The 13,151-nt window shown below is 47.4% G+C and overlaps 1 protein-coding gene across 4 annotated transcripts in view; it reads left to right on the top strand.

Annotated features, from left to right (window-relative positions):
• Positions 1-13,151, top strand: part of SLC13A4 (solute carrier family 13 member 4) — a 47,137-nt gene that overhangs the window by 14,613 nt on the left and 19,373 nt on the right. The window contains exons 3-7 of one of the 4 annotated variants that reach the window (XM_001146756.7): positions 5,512-5,648; positions 7,462-7,634; positions 8,112-8,166; positions 10,859-10,895; positions 11,980-12,060. In XM_001146756.7, the coding sequence (XP_001146756.4) occupies positions 5,512-5,648; positions 7,462-7,634; positions 8,112-8,166; positions 10,859-10,895; positions 11,980-12,060 (483 nt within the window). Of the gene's footprint in view, positions 1-5,511; positions 5,649-6,860; positions 7,162-7,461; positions 7,635-8,111; positions 8,167-10,855; positions 10,896-11,979; positions 12,061-13,151 lie in introns of those variants that run through there. The other 3 variants (XM_009454276.5, XM_016958196.4, XM_016958195.4) reach the window with 3 other exon arrangements.

Below are 13,151 nucleotides of genomic sequence, written 5' to 3'. Positions count from 1 at the left end.
GGCCAACATGGCGAAACCCCGTCTCTACTGAAAATACAAAATTAGCCGGACACAATGGTGGGTGCCTGTAGTCATAGCTACCGGGGAGGCTGAGGCAGGAGAATCGTTTAAACCTGTAAGACCAAGGTTGCAGTGAGCCGAGATCAGGCTACTGCACTCCAGCCTGGGCAACAGAGTGAGACTCTGTCTCAAAAAATATATAAAATAAAAAAACACATAATTAAAAAAAATAAGAGCCCAGCTGCATTATCTTATGTGTAAAGCCCATGTCACAGCAGATTAAATTAGCTATGTAGCATCACTGTGGCCCTTAAAGAATTGGTGACAGAGGTACAGAGGTTCATTAGCTTGTCCAATAGCAGGTAACTCATCTGAACTTCAGAGCCCAAGATTGCTATAGCTATTCCTTGTCGAGGGGACCTCCTTGAGCCCATCTTTCCTAAAACACAGTCCAGAAACACCTCTGCTCTCCAAGTTCAGTGATGTGGCATACTGAGAAAAACCACAGAGCAGAAAAGCAGAAAAAGCAATCAAACCACCAATGCAAATGTCCTAAAATCCATGCACTTTACTCCTGGGGAGGAACAGCCATTTAGAATCTAATTTCTCTTTACAAAAAACTCTAACAAGCTTCGTTATCTGGCTTCCCAGCTCACAGGATGTGAGTCTGGGAAATTATAAAATGGGGAAAGGAATGCTAATGGCAAGCATCCTCACATCGGGAAAATGCAGCCGCCTAAGAATGAGATGGGAAACCAGCAAAATGCAGACCCAGGGACCAGAGAAGGACCAGCAGCCTGGACAGCTAGCCAAGGGCAAGAGCGATAAGGGGCTCCCTGGGCAGAGGCTATGATGGGGAGAGTTGGCACATGTCTCACAAGAAGCCGGGGAGAATGCACAGGCTCTGTTGATAAAGGCAGGAAATCTGCAACACACTCTAGAAAACAATGACAGTCATCCTCGAGAATCTTGGAAGTCTGGTGTTCCCTGGGAGGCTCTGAATAACCCAGGTGTTATTGTGAAAGAAAAATCAATGGGCTAGAAAACTAATAAACAACACCACTGAACAGAATTTTAATTTCTAAAAATGAAAAAGCAGCCCTGTGGCTTTGCTCTGTGCATGGATGAGCCCACTCTGTGTGCTAATGGCCTCAAACCAGCTCAGCCTTTAGATGGAGCACTTCACAACAGGAAGAGTCACCAGGGATCCTGGCCATCAATGTGGCAGGCCATGCCAGCTGGTTTGCACGTGTCATTTAATCTCTGTAATAACCTTATGAGGTAGGGACTCACATAACCTTCCTTCCTTTTTTTTTTTTTTTTTTTAGATGAGAAAATGAAGCCCAGAGAGGCTGAATACCTTGTCTAGGGTCACACAGTGGAGTCCCAGCTGACTCCAGAGTCCTCCCTCTTCCCCACTCAGTGATGTTACCTCTGTAATCACAAACTATATCCTGAGACCCAGGCCGTGTCTCCCGAGCACATAGTATCACTTACAAGGGAGCAGGAAAGACATGAGAATAGAGCTGAGCCCACCAAACACCCAGCACAGAGCCAATATCCCACTGAAGCTGGGCCTGGAGTTCAGACTGGCCCTGCCCTGGGCATTTAAGGCCAGTGTCAGGACTGCGATTATAAATGAAGATAAAAAATGTGTACCAGTGGGCTGGGTGCAATGGTTCATGCCTGTAATCCCAGCACTTTGGGAGACTGAGATGAGCAGATCACTTGAGGTCAGGAGTTTAAGACCAGCCTGGCCAACAAGCTGGTTAAAGCTCGTACCTACTAAAAAAAAAAAAATCCAAAAACATTAGCCAGGTGTCGTGGTTTCACTAAGGAGGTTTCCTTAGTTTTTCTAAGCACCTGTAGCTCTAGCTACTTGGGAGGCTGAGGCAGGAGAATTGCTTAAACTCAGGAGGCAGAGGTTGTAGTGAGCCGAGATTGCGCCACTGCACTCCAGTCTGGGCCACAGAACAACTCTCTGTCTCAAAAAAACAAAAACAAAAACACGACAAGAAATGTGTGCCAGCTCATGCTGTCTGGGAGACCCAGAAAATCCCCCTAGAGTTGAATCAGATGGGGGTTTCCAGTCGGCTCACCGTGTGGCAGGCTGTCTAGGAGGCTTCGGATTCAGATGGCCCTGAAGTGGTGTATCCTGCCTCTGCCCTTACACTGTGACCTGGGAGATGCTCCCTAAACCCCCAGTTTCCTCATCAGTAAACTAAGATACGGATAGTGCTGCTTCATAGCACTGCTGTGGAGCTCAAATGAGAAAGTGAATGCAACATGCAAAATGCCGGCACTAGAAAGCTCTCCATATTCCTGGTTCCTTTCCTCTGCCTCCAAGTGGAACCCAGAGAAAGTGGGCTACCTGTCATTTAGGCACTGAGCATCCTAAAAGGCCATCACAGCCAAACCGGTGTTCTAGAATGGGATATGATAGAGGCAGAAAACGTAGCTCTTGTCAGTCAGTCCCCGGGGAAAGAAACCCCAGTCGCACTGACTTGAAAAGCTTCGCAGGGCTGTGTCATAGGGCTGGTGGAAAGACCATCTCCCACAACGGTCCCGCATCTTCTGTGGGTTTCTCTCCTCGGTAGACAAGAAAATAAAGCTCCAGTTGTGCCACAAAGCCGCCTCCACAAAGCCTGGGGAAGTAACTAGGCAGCGAGAAAGGCCCTTGACCTCCAAGTTCAGCCGCTTCCCTAGGACAATCCTGCAGTGCCTCCTGCTCCCGCTAGGGGGCCGCTCCCCCAACCTCACCCCCGCCCCCACCACCGTGATCACCGTCCTCTCACAGTGGACTCTGCCATGGAGTCACGAGCTGTCCAGAGCAGGGGGCCTTCCCTGCCCCCAGGGGGGCATTCGTGACAGTAGTCCGCTGAGGAATGGGCTTAGAGACAAACACTGGGTTAACCAGAAGCAGGGGCTTTTCCTCCCAGGAAATGGTCACAGTGAGGGCAGATGTCCCTTCTCCTACACAGCCCTTATCAACCAGATGCAATGAAATGTCCATGGGGCAAAAGAAAGAAAGGAGAGATGGAGCAGCCTGCCTTTATTTTGGTTTCGATGTTATCAAAGTGTTTCGTGCACAAAGTTTAAAAATCAAATACTTTAATACTGAACGCTTATAATGAAGTCAGCAGTCTCTTTCCTCATCCCTCTCACTTCCCCCCCACCAAGTCCCACCCCACCCTCAGAGTCAATAACTTGTAACTTTGTTAACAGCTTCTTCTGTCATTAAGCTCCATTCCCATATGATATTCTTATATTAGTCCTTGAGTTCTCACTTTAAGCGGCTATCAGTTGACTTCTTGTTATAGCAGATGAAGATTTTTTCTTTTTGTTTTTTGTTTTTTTTTTGAGACGGAGTCTCGCTCTGTCGCCCAGGCTGGAGTGCAGTGGCGCGATCTCGGCTCACTGCAAGCTCTGCCTCCCGGGAAGATTTTTTCTTTTACATCCCCCACTTCGCCTTCTACCATCCTCCCAATATGCTCAATCACAATTTTTGTTAATTCAATAATCAAAATTAGTATGATCATGTACATATTATTTCAAATGCTATGTATTTTACTATGTATTTCCTTTCCTGTTGAATTTTTATTTTTGCTACAGTTAAAAATATTCTTGTTTTCTCACTTTAAGAGGGTTTTTCAATTAGAAGTTAAACTTTTCTGTAGCTTTTCCTCTCAATTTCTGTATGGTTCCTCCAGTTGGAAGCAATTCTCATGTATGTGACAAATATTTATTGAGCATCTACTTTTGTATATTATTCTACTAGGTGTTAAGATATATAGAAGGGAACCATTCACAGCCGAAAAATTTAGTTGAGAGACAAGAGAAGTACACATACAAAAATAAACAGACAACAGTACAATCAGGAAGCAATCATTCAAGCATTGCTCCAAGTGCTCTGTGGTGTGCGGAATTAATGGTGCCCAGGAGAAATATTCTGGAATCAGAGGCTAGGGCCACAAGAAAGGTTTTTTCTAGAGGATGCCAGGCCTGAACTGGGCTTCAAAGTCTGATTGGAATGTACAGGCAGAGATGGAAAGAGAGAATGTTCCAAGTGAGAGAATCAACAAAGATTTGGTCCATGAACCTCAAACATGCGGAACATCTTTTTAACTGCCCTATGTCTCAACTTCCCCATCATTAAATTAAAAAGTAGAAAGGAGTTTATAACTGGTACTGTGGCCACTAAGGAAGAGAAAATCCCTATTCGTAGAAAATATACCCTGAGCCTGGGAGGTTGAGGCTGCAGTGAGCCGTGATCATGCCACTGCACTCCAGCCTGGGCGACAGAGTGAGACCCTGTCTCAAATTTAAAAAAAAAAGAAAGAAAGAAAGAAAGGAAAATATACACTGAAGTATTTAGGGGTAAAGGACCAGCCAAAATGTGTGTAACTTACCCTCAAATGGTTCAGGGTAAAAAAAAAAAAAAAAAAGAGTATATAGGTATTCCTTGTACTATTTTCATTTTTGGAATTCATTGGAACTTGAGAATTATTGGGAATTATTTAAATTTTTAAAATTAAGGCCGGGTGCACTGGCTCATGCCTGTGATCCCCGCAATTTGGGAGGCCGAGGTAGGAGAATCACGAGGTCAGGAGATTGAGACCATCCTGGCTAACACAGTGAAACCCCATCTCTACTAAAAATACAAAAAAAATTAGCCAGGCGTGGTGGCAGGCACCTGTGGTCCCAGCTACTTGGGAGGCTGAGGCAGGAGAATGGCGTGAACCCAGGAGGCGGAGTTTGCAGTGAGCCGAGATCGCACCACTGCACTCCAGCCTGGGCGACAGAGCGAGACTCCATCTCACAAAAAAAAAAAAAAAAAAAAAAAATTGAGCAAGACTCTGTCTCAAAGAAAAACAATAATGAGGATATGATGTTAAATGAAAAAAAGGCAAGATATAAAAGTATACATACTGTATAAATCCATTTATCTATATAGGTATAGGAAAAATGGAAGAAACTATAAGTATTTACAGTAGCATGATTAAGGGTAATTTTGTCTTTAACTTTTTCTATATTTTGAAGTTTTCCATACTGAGCGTGTATTAATTTTCTAATAGAAATGAAATGAAAATAATTTTCTAATATTTTCTAAAAACATTAAAAATTAGGTTTGGGGAGAAACCTAGGGTTATTTTAAGAGATCAATATAAAATTATATGTGTTTATTCTTTAAAATCATATTCACATCATATTTAAATACAGTGGTTTTATGTTTTCCAAAGTGGAGAAGAACATCTATCCTATAGAGTTACGGGCCAGATTGAATGAAATAATCTGTCAAGTACTTAGCACAGTGCCTGCCCACAGTGAACGCTCAGTAGATGTGACTCTAGGATGGGCGGCTATTTCAATAATCCTCACCCCCCTGCCTCCTCTTCACCTGCCTCTTTGATTGAGAAAAGGTTTTATTGGGTATGGCCCATTCTCCCAGCTGGTGCTGGGCCCTGGGTCTTTGGTCCGGGAGGGTGGCTGACATGCCTGGCCTCCCTACAGGTGGCGGCGGAGTACTTCAAGAACACCACGCTGCTGCTGGTGGGGGTCATCTGCGTGGCGGCTGCCGTGGAGAAGTGGAACCTGCATAAGCGCATTGCTCTGCGCATGGTCTTGATGGCCGGAGCCAAGCCAGGCATGTAAGTCTTATTTGGGATGCCAGGACATAGGGCATCCTTCTAGCTCCCAGTGTGCCACCAGGACAGTGGTCTCAGGTCACTGCGGGATGTCCACTTCAGCTGTTTTTTTACCAAAGGGTTGGGCTGACACCAGAGCCATAGGACCCGTCCAGGGAGAGGGCCTGTGATCATGGAGTAGAGATTTAAACCTGTGACCTTGCTATCATTATCCAAAGAACTTACCCATTGACCTAGGCTGCAAGGGCAGCAGCTTACAACATATAGGGGCCCATTAGGTAAAACAGGATGGACCAAGAAAAATTGTTTCCCAACCTGTTTCCTGTGTATCAGGGAACAGGCTGGACCAGAAGTGGCTGTCTTCTCCTTTGTCACTGAAGGAGACATGAATGTTTCCTCCCATCCACCCTGAGTTTTTGTCATCAGTTCAGACCACAGACCCAGTTAGAGACACTGCGTTTGACTGTGATGCGGGAGGGAGTCCCACCCTCGGGGAATGTGTTACAGTGTCAAGGTTGAGTTTTGTGTTAGCTTCAGCGATGCTCCATTTGGATTACCCTGCCTGTACCTTCCCTTTTGGAATATCCTGCTCACCTCCTTCTAGTTTACAACTTTCTTGCTGTATTTTATGTAAGCTGCCCTGACTCCTATGGGAGTCAACACGAGTATAAATAAATAATATAGTATTGGTTCTCAATATGAGTCATTTAGATGACTATAGGTTATGCTTAAAAGCATGTTCCTGTCTCCCAGATTGTCAAACAGGTCTGATAACTACAGCTTAATCCACCCCCTAACTCAGTAATAATCTTGCCCCTACACTCAACCTCCCAGGCACACAGTGGCATTTCGTCACATCATATGGAGACTCTGTGGCTCTTTAAAATCTCTGTGTACTATCTGCAAGAATTTTTATCCTCTCACATTTCCACTCCTCCCTATTTACATCAGTCAGCAAGTTGCCACCCCCAGAGGCAGTTACCCGTGTAGGTACAGAATTGGCAAAGTCATGTCGCTGTCAGCCAATGGAGTCCACATGATAAACGTACTGTCCCCAAGTTGTGCAAAGTCAGTGATTCCACCTAAAATAATAAACACAGTAGTCTTTATGTTGGCTTATCTTATGGAAACTAGGACATGTCTGTACAGGCACACATTGCACAATGTTCTCAAAGCCAAAGAGAAATAATTAGAGGGTTAACCTTGTTAGTGTTTTTCTCCAAGTGTTGATGCTTTAAGATGTCAGCTGGAAAAGTGCACACAGTGACACGGGACACTTCTGTGACTTTGGGGGCTATGCCTTCAGCATGTTGACAGGTAGTGGGTGGAACTGTGAGCTCCAAACATTCATCTCTATTGGGTCACTGATATCTATGGTGACTTGGCGGCAAAGCAAGGAGTGCCATGGCGCTCACAGAATTGCTGGCTGCGAGGGCAAACAAAGTATTGCCTTCCACACACAAACACACATCACCGCCAAGCTCCAGCCAATGTCCGCAGAGACAGAAAAACAATGGTAAGTCTACACCCTGTGGCCCTACTACCAGAGCTATTCTTTGCTTCACTAAGGACTTTTTTCTGGCTAAGGCCGCTAGTCCATGAAGTGTGATTCATTCATTCAAGAAGTATTGCTTTAATACTTACGCTGTGCCAAGCATTGGGAGTACAGAGCTGAATGGCACCCTGCAGGACAAATGCCTGCCTTTCCAGCCACAGCTGTCTAGACCAGCCCCAGCAGGTTGGTAGGAGGCCCACTGTGGAGCCGCAGGGATGCGTGTTCTGTGGATGCTCTGCCCCAACCCTCCCTGCCTTCCAGGCTGCTGCTCTGCTTCATGTGCTGTACCACGTTGCTGTCCATGTGGCTGTCCAACACCTCCACCACCGCCATGGTGATGCCCATAGTGGAGGCCGTGCTGCAGGAGCTGGTCAGTGCTGAGGACGAGCAGCTCGTGGCGGGCAACTCCAACACCGAAGAGGCCGAACCCATCAGTACAGTTTGCTGGAGTTCATCTCTCCTTTGCTCCTCCAACCTCCCCTGGGGTCCTCCTGCCTGGCTCCTCTAGGGAGACTGCCCAACTTTGTGCCCACCCCAGGACCCCCTCAGCCATGCCCCCACATTCCCCTTCCTCTTCCCTCTCTCCTCTTTCCCATCCCAGCTCTTGGACTCTGAAGCTTCCCTGAACTCCCTGTTCTGGCTCTTCCTTCCTCCTTCACTTCTGGGCTCTTTTCCCCCAAATGCTCAAGGGTACACACTGCTCTTTGCCCCCAAATGCTCAAGGATCACTGCAAAACCCTGGGGCCAGTCTGCATCCATGAGCCCCACTCTACTTACAGAGCAAAGGGAAGGAGAAATGTCACCCACTCCATATGGCCCACCTCCGCCCTAAGCCCTTGAGCTATGCTCCAACCCACAGGGTCAGCCCCAGCCTCCACCTCTCACATACTGCTTTTCTTTGCTACTCATAGGTCTGGATGTAAAGAACAGCCAACCTTCTCTGGAACTCATCTTTGTCAATGAAGAGTGAGTATGACTGCCCTCTTCCCAGACAGCGCCTCTCAGAGTCCATAGGGGAGGTCAGAAAAGAGGGGACCTAGACCCATAAACAGCTCTTTGAGATGTACCGCCCAAGCTCACCACCTTGCCACACACCGCCCCCCCACCCCGCCCAACCTCCCCCATTTCCTCTCCATACCTAGGAGTGACCTGTCAGGACCTGGAGAGTCACTCCCTTAACCACAGTGTTGCAGTGATGAGGAAGAAATTAAAAGGCCACACTGAATCTCAGTGGATATACGAACTGTCCACACAGCCACCATGCAGAATCTCTTCTAAATTCATGTCCCTTTTAGGAAAATAGTATGTTTAATTTGTTAACGGAAAACCGTTCACATCTCGATGCCACTGCAGATTCTTGGAGAATCATGAAATATTTTCTAGATATTAGATAAGACCTTGGTAGATTTGGTCTTGTTAGATATGGCAAAGAAAACTTAGGTGACAGGTAGGGGATGAGGGGACAGGAGGTGAGAGGGCCTTGTGATGATGGGAAGCAGAGCTGGAAAAGGAGAAGCAGCCTCAGACATTCCTGGAGGAAGCTCCATTAACAGCTGATTCCATTTGGAGATTCTATTTCAAAATGTGGCCCACAGGCATGCCGCAATGAATAGTCCACATTTAAAAGCCGGATTTGTAACACAGCTCAGCTCTGTCATTTGCCCTTGTTGTAAAAAAGGAGAACGCACATTGGGTGAAATCAGCGTTCACAGTGGGACAGACGTGGAAGGGTGCCATCAGGAAATCGCTTTATTTTTCTCCACCACTATCTTCAATCATAGCATATTGGATTTCTTGATGACATCACCCTTGATGATATCCCAGGCAAATCCCGTAGCTCTCCTGGTTCCTTTCAGGTATTATAACAATCTCATGTTCAGACATTTGGGAGACTAGTCCAAATTCAAATCAAAACTTCAACTTCTCAGCCAAAGCTTCTCCCACACCCACCCACCCCTCACCCTAGGCCTGCAGAAGAAAGAAGGTGAAAGTAAGTCGGGGGAGGGAGTTGACCTTCTTTCTGTCTTCCTCCACCTCCCTCTTCTCCTCCTCCCCTAACCGCACCCTCACTCTGCTGCTTCTGACTTTTCTGGGCTTGGGACAGCTGCTCTAGGGTACAGGAAAGATAAATGGGTGAGAAGGGTCTGGACGGGGGCTATTGAGGTCTGGGGTTGGTGCCCTCTCTGAGATTTCAGTCCCTGGCTCTTTCATCTGTGGGGCAACTGCCTTCACGGTCTTTGGAGCATCCCATTATGGCGCCCTCTGCAGGGCCTCAGGCCTGATGGCAGGGCCTTGCTCTGGGATTAACACTCACACCACCCTCCTGGGCCTGTGCTCTGGTGGTTAACTCCCCCACAACCCCTGTATTGGGGCTGCCTCTGCCTCTGGGCAGGCCTGTCCCAGGTGACCCAGGAAAAGGCCATCTTCACTGTGGCCTTTTCTCCTCCCTGTGGCCTCTCTGGCATCACCCTACTGGCTCCTTGCCTTTGCTCTTTTCCACACAAAAATGTATCCCCAAACTCCAAAAGAAAAGCCTGAGTTGTCCCTAGAACTCTAAGCATCTTTTGTGCTGGTGGGAACTGGGTCATTTGCTGGGTGTGCAGACAGCACTCTTTTGGCCACCACCTCCCATGCTACCTGAGGATCCTCGCCTACCCTCCTCACCCAGTTTGGGAAGAAGGGAAGGGAAACATCACAGCACATTCTCCTCCCAGGCTAAGAACTCACTCCAAAGAACACTTCCCTCTGCACGCCTGTCAGCTTATCCTTCCCTGCCAGAGCCTGGAGAGGGACCATGGCCGCAGGACCCACATCCCGCATGTGTGTGCCCAATACGCTCTCTGTCTTCACAGTGGCTGAGCTGGTGGCTCCCACTGTCCTCGCAACTAAGACAAACTGGAAACATTCACTGATCACTCAGTGTGTCAGTTACACTGATGACTAAGTTCTCATCTTCTTCTGTCCTCAAGGCAAAGGTTGGGGACCAGCAGGGGTGGGAGAGACTCACCCCCTGAGGTGTACTTGCTGATCAGAAGTCCTCCCCCTCCCCCACCCTCTCCCTCTCCCTTGACTTTCCCTGAGTACAATCCAGGCCCTCCCTGCTCCTGTCACCTCAGATACGCATATCACAAGTTCCCCTTTCTAGATAGTGGTCTTCCCAGAGTCAGCCAGTGAGAACATGAGAGTCAGCCAGTGAGAACATGGTCAGGGGGCATAGGCTCTCCAGAGAGACAGACTCCTGGACTCCTACCCTCCTCCACCACTTAGCATCCCCGTGCTAAGTACTGGTGTAAATGGAGGTATGAATGCCGGGACCATAGATCTGTGATGAGGATTAACAACGTCTGGGGGTTAAAGCCCATATATGTGCACTCTCTATCTAATATCCACTCCACGTCTGCTGTTAGGACAATTGTTAATATCAAAGGAAAGTGCTGCCCCTGCCCTCAGAAGGAAGCAGGCCCCTGGCCCCACTAATCCTTACAGCATCTCAGAAGGCAAGGAAGACGAGGGAGAGATTAGTCTTCTTTGGAGACTAGAAAACTGGAATCCAGAGAGTTTAAGTCCCTTACACGAAACGCCTGATGCAGGGGGACCTCCCCTCCCAAGAGTCGGCCTCACTGACGTGGCTCCTGTGTCCTCTGCTTGGTTCCAGCAGGTCCAACGCAGACCTCACCACTCTGATGCACAACGAGGTATGGCCTTGGGGTTTTTCTGTGCTTTGGAATCACTTGAAAATCCCTCAGCACTTCTTCATGGAAACCCAAGATTCAGAACCAGATTTTCAACAGCCACAGATCCACCTTAGAGTTCCTTTCAGTGAGGATTCCATTGACAGAATGTTATTATTAAAAAGGACACATTGGCTGGGCGTGGTAGCTCATGCCTGTACTCCCAGCACTTTGGGAGGCCACAGCAGGAGGATCACTTGAGGCCAGGAGTTCAAGACCAGCCTGGCCAACATGGTGAAACCCCGCCTGTACTAAAAATACAAAAATTAGCCAGGAGTGGTGATGGGCACCTGTAATCCCCACTACTTGGGAGGCTGAGGCAGGAGAATCACTTGAACCTGGGAGGCAGAGGTTGCAGTGAGCCCAGATCGTGCCACTGCACTTCAGCCTGGGCAACAGAGTGAGACCCCCATCTCAAAAAATAAAAATAAATAAAAATAAAAAGAACACATTTACAGGGGAAAGCAGAGTTTACCTGCACACAGTTACTCGAACTTACTTCACCTCCCCCAAATCTGGTTATACATCTTTTCATGAGAAGTATAAAAGGCCAATTAAACATTGGACTTCAGCTGGGTACAATGGTGTGCACGTGTACTTCCAGCTACTGGGGAGGCTGAGGCAGGAGGATCGCTGTGGCCCAGGAGTTTGACCCCAGCCTGGACAACACAGTGAGACCCTGTCTCTAAAACAAACAAAAAACTGTGGACTTGGTTGTGATTATTTTTTTTTCATTTTCTTTTTTTTCATCTTATATATAAAGGGTTCTTCATTAGCTAATAAAGTCCCAGAAAGACTGGCTCTCCTCTAAGGGCAGAGCCATGTTCTGCCTAGTTTCAAAGCCTCTTCAAGTGCAGAGCTTGACACCAGGCTGGGCGGGGCAGGCCTGGCTGAGGTGCCCTGGTGTATATGCTCCCCCTGGCTTCTGGCCTCTGGTTCCCACAGTGCTGAGGCATGGGGTGGCCCTGGGATGACTAGGTGGTCCTTCTCAAGGCACCTGGCTCACCACTTCCTCTTCCTAATAGTGAGATGGCCTTTGTCCCAACAGAACCTGAATGGTGTGCCCTCGATCACCAGCCCCATCAAAACTGCAAACCAACACCAGGGCAAGAAGCAACACCCATCCCAGGTAATAGAACGGCCCCTTCTAGCCCTGTTTCCTACATGAAACGCTGTGAACTGCTTCCCAAGGGCACTGGTCTTGAAGTCGTAAGGGAATCAGGCTAGTGAGCTGTCACCAGGCACTCATTACCCTCATACATGTCTGGCCTGTGTGTGCTGTGGAGGTGAGACATCAAGCTCACTTGACTAGCAAGACAGTCCACTGCCTGAGCCCCAGTGTCTTCAACGATAAAAGCTGGAGTTTGGTGTAGATCAGAGGTCCTCAAACTAGTCTTCAAAGGTGCTTCAGGGACACTGCAAATATTTTATTTGAGTATCCTAAGATTGTAAGGCACCTGCTTTTCTGAACTAATAATTGTCTTCCTGGCACGATTCCTCTGAAACAAAATGCAGAAGTCGAATGAATGTTGAGGCTTGTATAAAATAGCAACTGTCACTTATGACCCTTGATTTCAAATGTCTGTGTTCATCAAAACAGTCTCACTTGTTTAATATCCATCATCATAAATAACTGCCACCATTTATTAAATGCTTATTATGTATCAATCATTGCACTCAGCATTTTTTCTATGGTCTTGGCTCAATGAGGTAGCGATTTTGAGCTCCATTTTTGCAAACAAGGCAGAGATGAAATCATAACCCAAGGCCAAGGAACTAGATAGGGGGGCATTCTGATTCAAATCCAAGTCTCCTTGACCACATGCAATTAACCCATCAATATACTTCCAATTACAAAATTGGATGCATGCCAGCCAGGTGCGGTGGTTCAGCACTTTGGGAGGCCAAGACAGGAGGATACTTGAGCTCAGGAATTCAAGACCAGCCTGGGAAACACAGCCAGATCTCGTCTCTACTAAAAATAAAAGTAAAATCATTAGCTGGCATGGTGGTGCATGCCTGTAGTCCCAGCTACTCAGGAGGCTGAGGTAGGAGGATAACTTGAGCCCAGGAGGTCAGGGCTGCAGTGAGCTATGATGGCACCACTGCACTCTAGCCTGGGCAACAGAGTGAAACCCTGCCTCAAAAAAAAAAGGATGTATCCAATTGCTACACTTATACTATTCTGTGTAAAATTTCAGTAGAAGAAAGGATTGTGGA

Source organism: Pan troglodytes, chromosome 6 (genome assembly GCF_028858775.2).
Source record: "Pan troglodytes isolate AG18354 chromosome 6, NHGRI_mPanTro3-v2.0_pri, whole genome shotgun sequence".
Classification (NCBI taxonomy): domain Eukaryota; kingdom Metazoa; phylum Chordata; class Mammalia; order Primates; family Hominidae; genus Pan; species Pan troglodytes.
The sequence above is the reverse complement of the archived record's forward strand: the minus strand, read 5'-3'. Positions and strand labels throughout refer to the sequence as shown.